Source organism: Gallinula chloropus (assembly GCF_964237585.1).
Source record: "Gallinula chloropus genome assembly, contig: HAP1_SCAFFOLD_709, whole genome shotgun sequence".
NCBI lineage: Eukaryota > Metazoa > Chordata > Aves > Gruiformes > Rallidae > Gallinula > Gallinula chloropus.
In genome coordinates, this window is record NW_028168267.1 from 1 (window position 1) to 17,019 (window position 17,019).

Sequence of the window (17,019 nt, forward strand, 5' to 3'; positions counted from 1 at the left end):
CCCCAGGACCCCTCAGCCACCCCCCAGGACCCCTCAGCACCCCCCGGGGTCTCCCCAGGACCCCTCAGCCCCCCGCGGGGTCTCTCTAGGACCCTGCGGCTCCTTTAAGGGGGGCGAGGCAGGTGGGCGGGGCGTTCGCGCTCTGGACACGCCCCCTTGCTAAGCCACGCCCCACCCTCCTCCCCCTGCCTCTGATTGGCCAGCGCTGGGGGTGTCTGAGGGGCGGGGGGGAGGGGGGCGGAGACTCCGCTGCTTCGCTCTGATTGGCCCCGGTGGCCGCCCCTGGCTTCTGATTGGTCGGACGCCGCGATTGGTTGTGGGGAGAGGGGGGCGGGGCGTTGGGGGAGGGGGGCGGTGTGGAGACGCGGCCGCTGATTGGCTGCCGGGGGTGGGGGGTGGGGTGAGGGGAGGGGGGAGGGAGGCGGAAGCGCGCGCGCGAGAGCGACCACGTGACCTCGGGGCTCTCCCACGCGCGTGCACCGGGCGCGCGAGGGGCGCGTGGAAACCCCCCCACCCCCCACCCCCCCCAGGGGGAGGCGACGTCACCGGACACGTCATCGCGGCGGAGGACGTCACGCGGTGGGGGAGGGGTGAGTGTGAGTGTGGAGGGGGGGAGGGAGGGTCCTCGCTCCCTGTGACCTCACGGGCGTCCCGCCGCCACCTGTGACGTCACACGGCACCTGTGACGTCACACGGCATCTGTGACGTCACACGCGCGTCGCCGGAGCCCGTGACCACCTCCCCGTGACCTCACGCTGCACCTGTGACGTCACGCGGCATCTGTGACGTCATCACACGCGCGTCACCGGACCTCCCTGTGACCTCCCCGTGACCTCACACCGCACCAGCTGACGTCACACGCGTCTCGACGCCACTTGTGACGTCACACGTGTGTCCTCGGACCCCGTGACCTCCCCGTGACCTCACACCATACCTGTGACGTCACACACGCGTCCTCGGACCCCGTGACCTCACACCGCACCTGTGACGTCACACGCGCGTCACCAGACCCCGTGACCTCCCCGTGACCTCACACCTCATCTGCTGACGTCACACACACGTCATCGGACCCCGTGACGTCACACCGCGCCTGCTGACGTCACACGGCATCTGTGACGTCACACGCATCACCGGAGCCTGTGACCTCCCTGTGACATCATACCGCACCTGCTGACGTCACACACGCGTCCTCGGACCCCGTGACCTCACACCGCACCTGTGACGTCACACGCACGTCACCAGACCCTGTGACCTCCCCGTGACGTCACACCTCATCTGCTGACGTCACACACGCGTCCTCGGACCCCGTGACGTCACACTGCACCTGTGACGTCACACGCATCTCGCCGCCACCTGTGACGTCACACACGCCTCATCGGACCCCGTGACCTCACACCGCACCTGTGACGTCACACACACGTCATTGGGCCCCGTGACGTCACACCGCGCCTGCTGACGTCACACAGCATCTGTGACGTCACACGTGTGTCACCGGAGCCTGTGACCTCCCCGTGACCTCACACCGCACCTGTGACGTCACACGTGTCTCGCCGCCACCTGTGACGTCACACACGTGTCATTGGAGCCTGTGACCTCCCCGTGACCTCACACCATACCTGTGACGTCACACGCGCGTCACCGGACCCTGTGACCTCCCCGTGACGTCACACCGCACCTGCTGACGTCACATACACGTCATCGGACCCCGTGACCTCACACCGCGCCTGCTGACGTCACACGCATCTCGCCGCCACCTGTGACGTCACACACGCGTCCTCGGACCCCGTGACCTCACACCGCGCCTGCTGACGTCACACACACGTCATCGGACCCTGTGACGTCACACCGCACCTGTGACGTCACACGTGTCTTGCTGCCACCTGCTGACGTCACACGTGTGTCATCGGAGCCTGTGACCTCCCCGTGACCTCACACCTCACCTGCTGACGTCACACACACGTCATTGGACCCTGTGACGTCACACTGTGCCTGCTGACGTCACACAGCATCTGTGACGTCACACGTGCGTCACCGGACCCCGTGACCTCCCTGTGACGTCACACCTCATCTGCTGACGTCACACACACGTCATCGGACCCCGTGACGTCACACCACGCCTGCTGACGTCACACGGCATCTGTGACGTCACACGTGCATCACCGGACCCAGCGGCCTCCCCGTGACCTCACGCCATACCTGTGACGTCACACACGCGTCCTCGGACCCCGTGACCTCACACCGCACCTGTGACGTCACACACACGTCATCGGACCCCGTGACGTCACACCGCGCCTGCTGACGTCACACGGCATCTGTGACGTCACACGTGCGTCACCGGACCCAGCGGCCTCCCCGTGACCTCACACCGCACCTGTGACGTCACACGTGTCTCGCCGCCACCTGTGACGTCACACACGCCTCATCGGACCCAGTGACCTCCCAGTGACGTCACCGCGTGTCTGACCGCGGCGCCCCGTGACGTCACCGCGCCCCGGTGCCCATGGCCACCCGGCGCCTGGGCCGCGTGTCCCCGGCCGCCTCCATCCTCTTCCTCTGTGACCTCCAGGAGCGTTTCCGCGGCTCCGTCGCCTTTTTCCCCCAGATCGTGGCCGTGGCCGCGCGGGTCCTGCAGGTAACGACCCCCCCACACCCCCCGGGACCCCCCCCCAAACCCCTGTGACCCCCCCTGCCCTGACCCCAAAGACCCCCCCATTGACCCCCCCAATCTGCCCCCTGTGACCCCCCCGACCCCTGTGACCCCCCCATGACCCCCCCACCCTGACCCAAAGACCCCCCCACTGACCCCCCCATCAGCCCCCCAGCCCCCTGTGACCCCCCCGACCACTGTGACCCCCCCACTGACACCCCCAATCTGCCCCCTGTGACCCCCCCACCCTGACCCCTGTGACCCCCCCACTGACCCCCCCAATCTGCCCCCTGTGACCCCCCCCCCCGGACCCCCCAGACCCTCCCCCAGCCCCCTGTGACCCCCCCGACCCCTGTGACCCCCCACTGACCCCCCCACTGACCCCCCAACTGACCCTCAGCCCCCTGTGACCCCCCCTGCCCTGACCCCAAAGACCCCCCACTGACCCCCCCAATCTACCCCCCAACCCCCTGTGACCCAACCCCAAAGACCCCCCCCACTGACCCCCCCCAATCTGTCCCCTGTGACCCCCCCTGCCCTGACCCCAAAGACCCCCCCAATCTGCCCCCTGTGACCCCCCCACCCTGACCCCGCTGACCCCCCCAATCTACCCCCAGCCCCCTGTGACCCCCCTGACCCCTGTGACCCCCCCTGCCCTGACCCCAAAGACCCCCCCATTGACCCCTCCAATCTGCCCCCCAGCCCCCTGTGACCCCCGACCCCTGTGACCCCCCCACTGACCCCCGGAATCTGCCCCCTGTGACCCCCCCACTGAGCCCCCCACTGACCCCCAGCCCCCTGTGACCCCCCCCCCCGCCCTGACCCCTATGACCCCCCCACTGACCCCCCCAATCTGCTCCCTGTGACCCCCCCCACTCTGACCCCACTGACCCCCCCAATAACCTCCCCAACCCCCTGTGACCCTCCCTGACCCCAAAGACCCCCCCACTGACCCCCCCACTGACCCCCAACCCCCTGTGACCCCCCCCACCTTGACCCCAAAGACCCCCCCAATGACCCCCCCCATCTGGCCCCTGTGACCCCCCCACCCTGACCCCACTGACCCCCCCCAATCTGCCCCCTGTGACCCCCCCTGCCCTGACCCCAAAGACCCCCCCAATCTGCCCCCTGTGACCCCCCCACCCTGACCCCGCTGACCCCCCCAATCTACCCCCAGCCCCCTGTGACCCCCCGACCCCTGTGACCCCCCTGCCCTGACCCCAAAGACCCCCCCATTGACCCCTCCAATCTGCCCCCCAGCCCCCTGTGACCCCCGACCCCTGTGACCACCCCACTGACACCCCCAATCTGCCCCCTGTGACCCCCCCACTGAGCCCCCCACTGACCCCCAACCCCCTGTGACCCCCCCCCACCCTGACCCCAAAGACCCCCCCATTGACCCCCCCAATCTGCCCCCTGTGACCCCCCCCCACCCTGACCCCACTGACCCCCCCAATAACCTCCCCAGCCCCCTGTGACCCCCCCGACCCCTGTGACCCCTCCACTGACCCCCCCACTGACCCCCAGCCCCCTGTGACCCCCCCCACCTTGACCCCAAAGACCCCCCCAATGACCCCCCCCATCTGGCCCCTGTGACCCCCCCCCCGGACCCCCCAGACCCTCCCCCAAACCCCTATGACCCCCCCCCCGCCCTGACCCCAAAGACCCCCCCAATGACCCCCCCCATCTGGCCCCTGTGACCCCCCCCCCGGACCCCCCAGACCCTCCCCCAAACCCCTATGACACCCCCCTGCCCTGACCCCAGAGACCCCCCCACTGACCCCCCCAATCTACCCCCAGCCCCCTGTGACCCCCCTGACCCCTGTGACCCCCCCTGCCCTGACCCCAAAGACCCCCCCATTGACCCCTCCAATCTGCCCCCCAGCCCCCTGTGACCCCCGACCCCTGTGACCCCCCCACTGACCCCCCCAATCTGCCCCCTGTGACCCCCCCCACTGAGCCCCCCACTGACCCCCAACCCCCTGTGACTCCCCCCACACCCTGACCCCTATGACCCCCTCACTGACCCCCCCCAATCTACCCCCTGTGACCCCCCCACCCTGACCCCACTGACCCCCCCCCAATAACCTCCCCAGCCCCCTGTGACCCCCCCGACCCCTGTGACCCGCCCACTGACCCCCCCACTGACCCCCAGCCCCCTGTGACCCCCCCCACCTTGACCCCAAAGACCCCACCAATGACCCCCCCCATCTGGCCCCTGTGACCCCCCCCCGGACCCCCCAGACCCTCCCCCAAACCCCTATGACACCCCCCTGCCCTGACCCCAGAGACCCCCCCACTGACCCCCCAATCTACCCCCAGCCCCCTGTGACCCCCCGACCCCTGTGACCCCCCTGCCCTGACCCCAAAGACCCCCCCATTGACCCCTCCAATCTGCCCCCCAGCCCCCTGTGACCCCCGACCCCTGTGACCCCCCCACTGACCCCCCCCACTGACCCCCCACTGACCCCCAACCCCCTGTGACTCCCCCCACACCCTGACCCCTATGACCCCCTCACTGACCCCCCCAATCTGCCCCCTGTGACCCCCCCACCCTGACCCCACTGACCCCCCCTCAATAACCTCCCCAACCCCCTGTGACCCCCCCCCCGACCCCAAAGACCCCCCTGGGTCCCGCTGACCCCCCCTCTCCCCCTCCCCACAGGGGTGCCGGGTGCTGGGGGTGCCGGTGGTGGTGCCGAAGCAGCACCCACGGGTGCTGGGACCCCCAGCCCTGACCCCACTGACCCCCCCCACTGACCCCCCCCCAATAACCTCCCCAACCCTCTGTGACCACCCCCCCCAGACCCCCAAAGACCCCCCAGGGTCCCGCTGACCCCCCCTCTCCCCCTCCCCACAGGGGTGCCGGGTGCTGGGGGTGCTGATAGTGGTGCCGAAGCAGCACCCACCCAGACCCCACTGACACCCCCCACTGACCCCCCCCCAATAACCTCCCCAACCCCCTGTGCCCTGACCCCAAAGACCCCCCCACTGACCCCCCCTCTCCCCCTCCCCACAGGGGTGCCGGGTGCTGGGGGTGCCGGTGGTGGTGACGGAGCAGCACCCGCGGGTTCTGGGCCCCACGGTGCCCGAGCTGGGGGCTCAGGACCTGCCCAAGCACCCCAAAACCTGCTTCAGCATGGTGGTCCCGGCCGTGGAGGCCGAGCTGCGGGCGCGGCCCCACCTCAGCGCCGCCATCCTCTGCGGCATCGAGACCCAGGCCTGCGTGCTGGTGGGGGGCTGGGGGCTGAGGGGGGGGGGGGTCCCAGGGGGCTGGGGGGGGTCTGGGGGGTTGAGAGGGTCTGGGGGGTTGAGAGGGTCTGGGGGGTCCCAGGGGTCTGGGGGTTGGGGGGCCGTGGTGATTGGGGGGATCTGAGGGGGTCCCAGGGGTCTGGGGGGGTCTGGGGGGTTGAGAGGGTCTGGGGGGGTCCCAGGGGTCTGGGGGTCCCAGGGGTCTGGGGGTTGGGGGGTCATGGTGACTGGGGGGGATCTGAGGGGGTCCCAGGGGTCTGGAGGGGTCTGGGGGTGTCCCAAGGATCTGAGGGGGTCCCAAGGATCTGAGGGGGTCCCAGGGGTCTGAGGGGGTCCCAGGGGTCTGGGGGGGTCTGAGGGGTTGAGAGGGTCTGGGGGGTCCCAGGGGTCTGGGGGTTGGGGGGCCCTGGTAATTGGGGGAGATCTGAGGGGGTCCCAGGGGGCTGGGGGGGTCCCAGAGGTCTGGGGGTTGGGGGTCCCAGGGGTCTGGAGGGGTCTGGGGGGTTGAGAGGGTCTGGGGGGGGGTCTCAAGGTTCTGGGGGGTCCCAGGGGTCTGGGGGGGTCCCAAGGGTCTTGGGGGGGTTCTAGGGGTCTGGGGGGTCCTGGGGGTCTGGGGGTCCATGGTGACTGGGGGGGATCTGAGGGGGTCCCAAGGATCTGAGGGGGTCCCGGAGGTCTGGGGGGGTCCCAGGGGTCTGGGGGTTGGGGGTCCCAGGGGGCTGGAGGGGTCTGGGGGGGTCCCAAGGATCTGAGGGGGTCCCAGGGGTCTGAGGGGGTCCCAGGGGTCTGGGGGGGTCTGAGGGGTTGAGAGGGTCTGGGGGGTCCCAGGGGTCTGGGGGTTGGGGGGCCCTGGTAATTGGGGGAGATCTGAGGGGGTCCCAGGGGTCTGGAGGGTTGAGAAGGTCTGGGGGGGTCCCAAGGATCTGAGGGGGTCCCAAGGGTCTTGGAGGGGTTCTAGGGGTTTGGGGGATTGGGGGTCCATGGTGACTGGGGGGGATCTGAGGGGGTCCCAAGGATCTGAGGGGGTACCGGGGGTCTGGGGGGTCCCAGGGGTCTGGGGGTTGGGGGGCCATGGTGACTTGGGGGGATCCAAGGGGGTCCCAAGGATCTGGGGGGTCCCAGGGGTTAGGGGGGTCTGGGGGGTTGAGAGGGTCTGGGGGGGTCCCAAGGGTCTGGGGGGGTCCCGGGGGTCTGGGGTTTGGGGGTCCATGGTGACTGGGGGGGATCTGAGGGGGTCCCAGGGGGCTGGGGGGGTCCCAGGGGTCTGGGGGTTGGGGGTCCCAGGGGGCTGGAGGGGTCTGGGGGGGTCCCAAGGTTCTGGGGGGTCCCAGGGGTCTGGGGGGGTCCCAGGGGTCTGGAGGGGTCTGGGGGGGTCCCAAGGATCTGAGGGGGTCCCAGGGGTCTGGGGGTTGGGGGGCCGTGGTGATTGGGGGGGATCTGGGGGGGTCCCAGGGCTCTGAGGGGGTCCCAAGGACCTGGGGGGTCCCAGGGGTCTGGGGGGTTGAGAGGGTCTGGGGGTGTCCCAAGGATCTGAGGGGGTCCCAAGTATCTGGGGGGGTCCCAGGGATCTGGGGGTTTGAGAAGGTCTGGGGGTGTCCCAAGGATCTGAGGGGGTCCCAAGGGTCTTGGGAGGTTCTAGGGGTCTGGGGGGGTCCCAGGGGTCTGGGGGTTGGGGGGCCATGGTGACTGGGGGGGATCTGAGGGGGTCCCAGGGGGCTGGGGGGGTCCCAGGGGTCTGGGGGTTGGGGGTCCCAGGGGGCTGGAGGGGTCTGGGGGGGTCCCAAGGTTCTGGGGGGTCCCAGGGGTCTGGGGGGGTCCCAGGGGTCTGGAGGGGTCTGGGGGGGTCCCAAGGATCTGAGGGGGTCCCAGGGGTCTGGGGGTTGGGGGGCCGTGGTGATTGGGGGGGATCTGGGGGGGTCCCAGGGCTCTGAGGGGGTCCCAAGGACCTGGGGGGTCCCAGGGGTCTGGGGGGTTGAGAGGGTCTGGGGGTGTCCCAAGGATCTGAGGGGGTCCCAAGTATCTGGGGGGGTCCCAGGGATCTGGGGGTTTGAGAAGGTCTGGGGGTGTCCCAAGGATCTGAGGGGGTCCCAAGGGTCTTGGGAGGTTCTAGGGGTCTGGGGGGGTCCCAGGGGTCTGGGGGTTGGGGGGCCATGGTGACTGGGGGGGATCTGAGGGGATCCCAAGGATCTGGGGGGGTCCCAGGGGTCTGGGGTGTTGAGAAGGTCTGGGAGGGGTCCCAAGGATCTGTGGGGGTTCCAGGGGTCTGGGGGTTGGGGGGCCCTGGTAATTGGGGGAGATCTGAGGGGGTCCCAGGGGTCTGAGGGGGTCCCAAGGGTCTTGGGGGGGTCCCAGGGGTCTGGGGGGGTCCCAGGGGTCTGGGGATTGGGGGTCCATGGTGACTGGGGGGGATCTGAGGGGGTACCGGGGGTCTGGGGGGTCCCAGGGGTCTGGGGGTTGGGGGGCCATGGTGACTTGGGGGGATCCAAGGGGGTCCCAAGGATCTGGGGGGTCCCAGGGGTTAGGGGGGTCTGGGGGGTTGAGAGGGTCTGGGGGGTCCCAAGGGTCTGGGGGGGTCCCGGGGGTCTGGGGTTTGGGGGTCCATGGTGACTGGGGGGGATCTGAGGGGGTCCCAGGGGGCTGGGGGGGTCCCAGGGGTCTGGGGGTTGGGGGTCCCAGGGGGCTGGAGGGGTCTGGGGGGGTCCCAAGGATCTGAGGGGGTCCCAGGGGTCTGAGGGGGTCCCAGGGGTCTGGGGGGGTCTGGGGGGTTGAGAGGGTCTGGGGGGTCCCAAGGGTCTGGGGGTTGGGGGGCCATGGTGACTGGGGGGATCTGAGGGGGTCCCAGGGGTCTGGAGGGTTGAGAAGGTCTGGGGGGGTCCCAAGGATCTGAGGGGATCCCAAGGGGTCTGGGGGTTGGGGGGCCATGGTGACTGGGGTGGATCTGAGGGGGTCCCAGGGGTCTGGAGGGGTTCTAGGGGTTTGGGGGGTCCCAGGGGTCTGGGGGTTGGGGGGCCGTGGTGATTGGGGGGATCTGAGGGGGTCCCAGGGGTCTGGGGGGTCTGGGGGGTTGAGAGGGTCTGGGGGGGTCCCAGGGGTCTGGTGGGTTAGGGGGCCATGGTGACTGGGGGAGATCTGAGGGGTCCCAGGGGTCTGGAGGGGTCCCAGGGGTCTGGGGGCTCCCAGGGGTCTGGGGGGTTGGGGGGGCCATGGTGACTTGGGGGGATCCAAGGGGGTCCCAAGGATCTGAGGGGGTCCCAGGGGTCTGGAGGGGTCTGGGGGGGTCCCAAGGATCTGAGGGGTCCCAGGGGTCTGGGTGGGTCCCAGGGGTCTGGGGGTTGGGGGGCCCTGGTGACTGGGGGGAGATCTGAGGGGGTCCCAGGGGTCTGGGGGGGGGGGTCCCAAGGGTCTTGGGGGCGGTCCCAGGGTCTGGGGGGTCCTGGACGTTGGGGTGCTCCTGGGGGTCTGGGGGGATGCTGGGGTCTGGAGGGGTTGGGGGGGCCATGGTGACTTTGGGGGGGGGTCTGGGGGGGCTGGATGGGTCTGTGGGTGCTGAACTGCCCCCCCAATCCCCCCCCAATCCCCCCACCCCCCCCCAGCAAACGGCGCTGGATCTGCTGGACCGGGGGCTCGACGTGCACGTGGTGGTGGACGCCTGCTCCTCCCGCAGGTGGGGGGCCCCTGGGGGGTCTCTGAGGGTCCCTGAGGGTCCCTGAGGGTCCCTGGGGGTCCCTGAGTGTCCTGGGGGTCCCTGGGTTGTCTCTGGGGGCCCCTGAGGGTCCCTGGGGGGGTCCTTGGGTGTCTCTGGGGCCCCTGAGGGTCCCTAGGGGTCCCTGGGTGGTCTCTGAGGGTCCCTGAGGGTCCCTGGGGGGTCCCTGGGTGGTCCCTGAGGGTCCCAAGGGGCTCACTGAGTGTCCCTGGGGGTCCCTGGGTGGTCTCTGAGGGTCCCTGGGGGGTCCCTGAGGGTCCCAAGGGGATCACTGAGTGTCCCTGGGGGGTCTCTGGGGGTCCCTGGGGAGTCCTTGCGGGTCCCTGAGGGTCTCTGGGGGTCCCTGGGTGGTCTCTGAGGGTCCCTGAGGGACCCTGGGGGGTCCCTGAGTGTCCTGGGGGGATCTCTGGGGGTCCCTGAGTATCCCTGGGGGTCTCTGGGTGGTCTCTGAGGATCCCTGAGGGTCCCTGGGGGGGGTCTCTGAGGGTCCCTGGGGGTCTCTGGGTGGTCTCTGAGTATCCCTGGGGGTCTCTGAGTGTCCCTGGGGGGTCCCTGAGTATCCCTGGGGGTCCCAGGGGGTCTCTGAGTGTCCCTGGGGGGTCTCTGGGGGTCCCTGGGGGTCTCTGGGAGGTCTCTGAGTGTCCCTGGGGGGTCCCTGAGTATCCCTGGGGGTCCCAGGGGGTCTCTGAGTGTCCCTGGGGGGTCTCTGGGGGTCCCTGGGGGTCTCTGGGAGGTCTCTGAGTGTCCCTGGGGGGTCCCTGAGTATCCCTGGGGGTCCCTGGGTGGTCTCTGAGGGTCCTTGGGAGTCCCTGGGGGGCCCTTGGGTGTCTCTGGGGGTCCCTGAGGGTCCCAAGGGGATCACTGAGTGTCCCTGGGGGGTCTCTGGGGGTCCCTGGAGGTCCCTGGGGGGTCCTTGGGTGTCCCTGGGGGTCCCTGAGGGTCCCAAGGGGATCACTGAGTGTCCCTGGGGGGTCTTGGGGGGCCCCTGAGTGTCCCTGGGGGTCTCTGCATGTCCCTGGGGGGGGTCCCTGGGGGTCCCTGAGGGTCCCAAGGGGATCACTGAGTGTCCCTGGAGGGTCTCTGGGGGTCCCTGAAGGTCCCTGGGGGGTCTCTGGGTGTCCCTGAGGGGTCTCTGGGGGGCTCCTTGGGTGTCCCAGGGGGGGGGTCCCTGGAGGGGGTCCCAGGGGGGGTCCCTGGGGGGGGGTCCCTGGGGGGGGTCCCTGGGGGGGGGTCCCAGGGGGGGTCCCAGGGGGGGGACCCAGGGGGGGTCCCTGAGGGGGGGTCCCTGTGGGGTCCCAGGGGGGGGTCTCAGGGGGGGTCCCTGGGGGGGGGTCCCAGGGGGGGTCCATGGGGGGGGGTCCTGGGGAGGGTCCCGGGGGGGGTCCCAGGGGGGTCCCTGGGGGGGGGTCCCTGGGGGGGGTCCCAGGGGGTGGTCCCAGGGGGGGTCCCTGGGGGGGTCTCTGGGGGGGGGGTCCCAGGGGGGGTCCCGGGGGGGGTCCCAGGGGGGTGTCCCAGTGGGGGTCTCTGGGGGCGGTCCCAGGGGGGGTCCCTGGGGGGGGGTCCCAGGGGGGGGTCCCAGGGGTGGTCCCTGGGGGGGGGTCCCGGGGGGGGTCCCAGGGGGGGTTCAAGGGGGGGGTCCCTGGGGGTTGTCCCTGGGGGGGGTCCCAGGGGGGGATCCCAGGGGGGGGTCGCTGAGGGTCCCCGCCCCCCGCAGCCAGGTGGACCGTGGCGTGGCGCTGGAGCGGCTGCGGCAGAGCGGCGCCTTCCTGACCACCAGCGAGAGTCTCCTGCTGCTGCTGCTGCGCGACGCCGCCCACCCGGCCTTCCGCCAGGCAAGGACACGCCCCCCGGCCACGCCCACACAGGCCACGCCCACACAGGCCACGCCCACCTCAGCCCCCGCCCTGACAGGCCACGCCCACCCACCGCCCACCCACCCCCCCCAGGCCCTGCCCACCCGGCCTTCCGCCAGGCAAGGACACGCCCCCGGCCACGCCCACACAGGCCACGCCCACCCAGACCCCGCCCTGACCGGCCACGCCCACCCACCCCCCACCCACCCCCCCAGGCCCTGCCCACCCGGCCTTCCGCCAGGCAAGGACACGCCCCCCCCCCGCCACGCCCAGACAGGCCACGCCCACATCAGGCCCCTCCCACATCAGGCCCCGCCCACCCCCCCACCCCCACCCCCTGGCCCTGCCCAGACAGGCCCCGCCCACCCGGCCTTCCGCCAGGCAAGGACATGCCCCCGGCCACGCCCACACAGGCCACGCCCACCCAGACCCCGCCCAGACAGGCCCCGCCCACCCACCCTCCACCCCCCCAGGCCCTGCCCACCCGGCCTTCCGCCAGGCAAGGACACGCCCCCCCCCCCCCCGCCACGCCCAGGCAGGCCACGCCCACATCAGGCCCCTCCCACACCCCCTGGCCCCGCCCACACCCGGCCCCGCCCCCGACAGGCCCCGCCTACTCTGGCCCCTCCCACACCAGGCCCCTCCCACACACCCTGGGCCCGCCCACACAGGCCACGCCCACATCAGACCCCCGCAGCCCCTGGCCCCGCCCACACAGGCCACGCCCACCCCAGACCCCGCCCTGACAGGCCACGCCCACCCACCCCCCACCCACCCCCCCAGGCCCTGCCCACCCGGCCTTCTGCCAGGCTAGGCCACGCCCCCCTGGCCACTCCCACACAGGCCCCGCCCACCCAACCCCCACCCCCGCCCCAGGCCCTGCCCAGACAGGCCCCGCCCACCCACCCCCCACCCCACCTCCCCAGGCCCTGCCCAGACAGGCCACGCCCACCCACCCCCCCACCCCCCGCCCTGTCAGGCCCCGCCCCCTCCGGCCACGCCCACCCCTGCCCGGCCCCGCCCCACCAGGCCCCGCCCACCGCAGGCCCCGCCCACACACCCTGGCCCCGCCCACCCAGGCCACGCCCATCCCAGACCCCTCCCATACCCCCTTGCCCCCGCCCACTCCCGCCCCCACCTCGACAGGCCCCGCCCACCGCGGACCCCGCCCCGACACGCCCCGCCCACCCCAGGCCACTCCCACTCCCGCCAGGCCCCGCCCCTCGCAGCCCCACCCACTCCCGGCCCTGCCAATCACAGCCCCGCCCCCGCCTAGCCCGGCCCCGCCCACTACCAGCCCCGCCAATCACAGCCCCGCCCCCGCCCAGCCCAGCCCCGCCCACTCCCGCCCGGCCCCGCCCGCACACTCCCGGCCCCGCCCATCGGTTGGACAAGCCCCGCCCATCGCCTCGACCCCGCCCTTCCCTTGGCCACGCCCCCTCCGTCTGGCCACGCCCCTCCCTTTGAAGGGCTCCGGGGCTCGTTCTGGGGTTGGTTCATTAGGGGTTAATTAGCGGGCTAATGAGAGGGTTGTTAGGGGCTTAATGAGGGGGTTATCAGGGGTTCGTTACGGGTTTAATTAGGGGGCTAATTAGGATTTAATTAGGGGTTTATTAGGGGGTTCATTAGGGTTTAATTTAGGAGTTTATCAGGGGGTTAATTAGGGGTTAATTAGGAGTTTATCAGGTGTTCATTGGGGGTTAATTAGGGTTTAATTAGGGGGTTATCAGGGGTTCATTAGGGGTTTAATTAGAGTTTAATTAAGGGGGTTATTAGGGTTTATTAGGGGGTTAATTAGGGTTTAATTAGGAGTTTATCAGGGGGTTAATTAGGAGTTTATCAGGGATTCATTGGGAGTTAATTAGGGTTTAATTAGGGGGTTATCAGGGGTTCAATAGGGAGTTAATTAGGGTTTAATTAAGGGTGTTATCAGGGGTTTATTGGGGGTTAATTAGGGTTTAATTAGAGGTTTATCAGGGGGTTACTAGGGGGTTTAATTAGGGGGTTTAATTAGGGGTTCACTATGGGGTTCGTTGGGGGTTAATTAGGGGTTCATTAGGGGGTTAATTAGGGTTTAAATAGGGGGTTATCAGGGATTTATTAGGGGGGTTATTAGGGGTTTATCAGGGGCTTATTAGGGGGTTAATTAGGGGCTTATCAAGGGTTTAATTAGGGGTTATCAAGGGCTTATTAGGGGTTTATCAGGGGGTTATTAGGGGTTAATTAGGGGGTTAATTAGGGGGTTATCAGGGGCCTATTAGGGAGTTAATTAGGGGTTTATCAGGGGCTTATTAGGGGCTTAATTAGGAGTTTATCAGGGGTTTATTAGAGGGTTAATTAGGGTTTAATTAGGGGTTTATCAGGGGCTTATTAGGGGTTTAATTAGGGGTTTATAAGGAGTTTATTAGGGGGTTTAATTAGGGGTTCACTATGGGGTTAATTAGGGGTTTATTAGGGGTTAATTAGAGGTTCATTAGGAGGTTAATTAGGGGTTCATTAGGGGCTCATTAGGGGGCTAATTAGTGGTTCATTAGTGGGTTGGGGGGGTTGTTGGGGTTTAATTCCTCTGGGGTCCGTTAGGGGCTGGTTGGGGGTCCCTCGGGGTTCGTTAGGGGGTCAGTGGGCGCTAATTACCCCGGCTCATTAGCACCCCCCCCCCCTCCCCCCCCCCCCCCAGGTGCTGCCGCTGATCAAGGAGCCGGCGCCGGACTCGGGGCTGCTGCCGCTGCTGGGGGGGGTGGGCCTGGGGGGGGGCTCTGAGTGACCCCCGAGCCCTGAGCCACGACCCCCCTCAGCCCCCTGAGCCCCTGACCCCCCTGACCCCCCTGACCCCCTGACCCCCATGGTACCCCCAACCCCCACCCCCTGAGCCCCCCCACCCCCCATCCCTCCCACCCCCTGACCCCCCAACCCCCATCCCCTCCCCCCTGAGCCCCTGACCCCCCTTGTACCCCCAACCCCTGAGCCCCCCCTCCCCCCATCCCCTCCCCCTCTGACCCCCCTGACCCCCTTGTACCCCCCAACCCCCCATCCCTCCCACCCCAGACCCCCCATCCCTCCCACCCCCCAATCCCCATCCCCTCCCCCCCTGACCCCCTGACCCCCCTGGTACCCCCCAACCCCCACCCCCTGAGCCCCCCAATCCCCATCCCCTCCCACCCCAGACCCCCCATCCCCTCCCCCCCTGACCCCCTGACCCCCCTGGTACCCCCAACCCCCACCCCCTGAGCCCCCCAACCCCCCAAAACCCCCATCCCCGACCCCCCTGACCCCCCCTTGTACCCCCATACCCTCCCCCCTGAGCCCCCAACCCCCCATCCCTCCCACCCCCAATCCCCATCACCTCCCCCCCTGACCCCCCTGACCCCCTGGTACCCCCAACCCCCACCCCCTGAGCCCCCCCACCCCCCAACCCCCTGAGCCCCCAGCCCCCCATCCCTCCCACCCCAGACCCCCCATCCCCTCCCCCCCCGACCCCCTGACCCCCTTGTACCCCCCAACCCCCCATCCCTCCCACCCCCCAATCCCCATCCCCTCCCCCCGACCCCCTTGTACCCCCCAACCCCCACCCTCTGAGCCCCCAACCCCCCATCCCCATCACCTGAGCCCCCCCACCCCCCATCCCTCCCACCCCCCGACCCCCCAACCCCCACCCCATGAGCCCCCCAACCCCTCATCCCCTCCCCCCCAAGCCCCCATCCCCTCCCCCTTGACCCCCTTGCACCCCCCAACCCCCATCCCTTGAGCCTCCCATCCCCCCCTCCCCCCTGACCCCCTTGTACCCCCCAACCCCCACCCCCTGAGCCCCCCCACCCCCCATCCCTCCCACCCCCTGAGCCCCCCATCCCCCCCCTTGTACCCCCATCCCCCCCCTCCCCCCCCAATAAACGCTGCTCCCCCCCCATATCCCCACCGGTGTTTGGGGGGGGGGAGGGGAGGGGTCTAGGGGGGGTTTCCCCAAAGGGCGGGGGAGGGGGAATCCCCCCCCTCCCCCCCGCAGCATCCCTGGGGGGAGGGGGCGTGTCCTCCATTAGCCCCGCCCCCTCTGATCGACAGCCCCGCCCCATCCCTTTTATGGGGGGAGTGTGAGGGGGCGCAGGCCCCGCCCCCTCGCCCCCATTGGCTGAGCTCAGCCAATCCGCTGCGCTCCCCGCCATCTGGCCCCGCCCACCCCCTGGACCACCTCCCCCCCCCTCCCACCCACTCCATCCCCCCCCCCCCGCGGCTTCTCCATCCTCCCCCCCCCCCCCTCCGGGAGCTGCCGCCGGATCCCGCCGGGGGCTGAGTCCTGCGGGGGCTCCGCGCCGGCACCGGGACCCCCCCGGGACCCCCCCCCGGGCACCGGGACCCCCCCCCGGACCCCCCCTCCCCCGCGCATCCCCAGCCCCGGATTGGGGAACCCCCCCCCTCCAGGCACCGGGACCCCCCCCCGGGCATCCCCACCCCCCCCCGGGCACCGGGACCCCCCCGGGCACCGGGACCCACCCGGGACCCCCCCCCGGGCACCGGGACCCCCCCCCCGGACCCCCCCCTCCCTCGGGCATCCCCCTCCCCCTCGGGCACCGGGAGCCCCCCCCCGGGCATCCCCCCCCCCACCGGGCACCGGGACCCCCCCGGGACCCCCCCCCGGGCACCGGGACCCCCCCCGGACCCCCCCGTTCAGCTCCGGTAAGTGGCGGCGGCGGCGCGTGCTGGGGGGGGGAGGGGGGGGGGGGTTGGGGGGACACCCTCCCCCCCCCCCCTTTTCATCGCGCGGTTGCCATGGCAACAGGGGATGGGGAGCGCGTGACACTGATGGGGGATGGGGGGGGAATTGAGGGGGGGGGGAGCAGAGACTGTGGGACCGGGGGGGGGTGGGGGGGGAGTGTGACACGGGTCTGACATCATCAGTGAGGGTGTGACATCATCAGTGAGTGTGTAACAGGTGTGTGACATCATCAGTGAGTGTGCCATGGGTGTGACATCAGCAGTGAGGGTGTGACATCAGCAGCGAGTGTGTGACATCATCCGTGAGTGTGATACAGGTGTGACATCATCAGTGAGTGTGTAACAGGTGTGACATCATCCGTGAGTGTGTAACGGGTGTGACGTCATCAGTGAGTGTGACACGGGTGTGACATCATCAGTGAGTGTGTAACAGGTGTGACATCATCCGTGAGTGTGTAACGGGTGTGACATCATCAGTGAGTGTGACACGGGTGTGACATCAGCAGTGAGGGTGTGACATCATCAGTGAGTGTGTGACATCATCCGTGAGTGTGTAACAGGTGTGACATCATCAGTGAGTGTGTGTGACATCATCAGCGAGTGTGGTACAGGTGTGACATCATCCGTGAGTGTGTGACATCATCAGTGTGTGTGTGACATCATCACGGAGTGTGAACACGGGTGTGACATCATCAGTGAGTGTGTAACAGGTGTGACATCATCCGTGAGTGTGAACATGAGTGTGACATCATCAGTGTGTGTGTGACATCATCACTGAGTGTGTCACATCCATCATCAGTGAGTGTGACACGGGTGTGACATCATCAGTGAGTGTGTAACGGGTGTGACATCATCAG

The 17,019-nt window shown here is 69.5% G+C and overlaps 1 protein-coding gene and 1 long non-coding RNA gene across 3 annotated transcripts; one reads left to right on the top strand and one right to left on the bottom strand.

The window, feature by feature from the left end:
- Positions 1-1,017: 1,017 nt before the first annotated feature.
- On the bottom strand, positions 1,018-1,749 carry LOC311204649. The gene is made up of 3 exons (XR_014618082.1): positions 1,713-1,749; positions 1,617-1,652; positions 1,018-1,557 (listed from the first exon to the last, which is right to left on the bottom strand). It is a non-coding gene; the product is annotated as an uncharacterized lncRNA (long non-coding RNA).
- Positions 1,750-2,086: 337 nt separating this feature from the next.
- On the top strand, positions 2,087-14,698 carry ISOC2 (isochorismatase domain containing 2). Of its 2 annotated transcripts, XM_084281047.1 has the most exons (6): positions 2,087-2,632; positions 5,667-5,879; positions 9,493-9,563; positions 11,317-11,434; positions 14,133-14,250; positions 14,636-14,698. In XM_084281047.1, the coding sequence occupies exons 1-5, from the start codon at positions 2,501-2,503 to the stop codon at positions 14,217-14,219; spliced, it is 621 nt and encodes a 206-aa protein (XP_084137173.1). In that variant the 5' UTR covers positions 2,087-2,500; the 3' UTR covers positions 14,220-14,250; positions 14,636-14,698. The 2 variants fall into 2 exon arrangements, with proteins under 2 accessions (XP_084137173.1, XP_084137172.1); XM_084281046.1 differs by lacking the exon at positions 14,636-14,698 and having other exon boundaries at positions 2,188-2,632; positions 14,133-14,421.
- Positions 14,699-17,019: the final 2,321 nt, after the last annotated feature.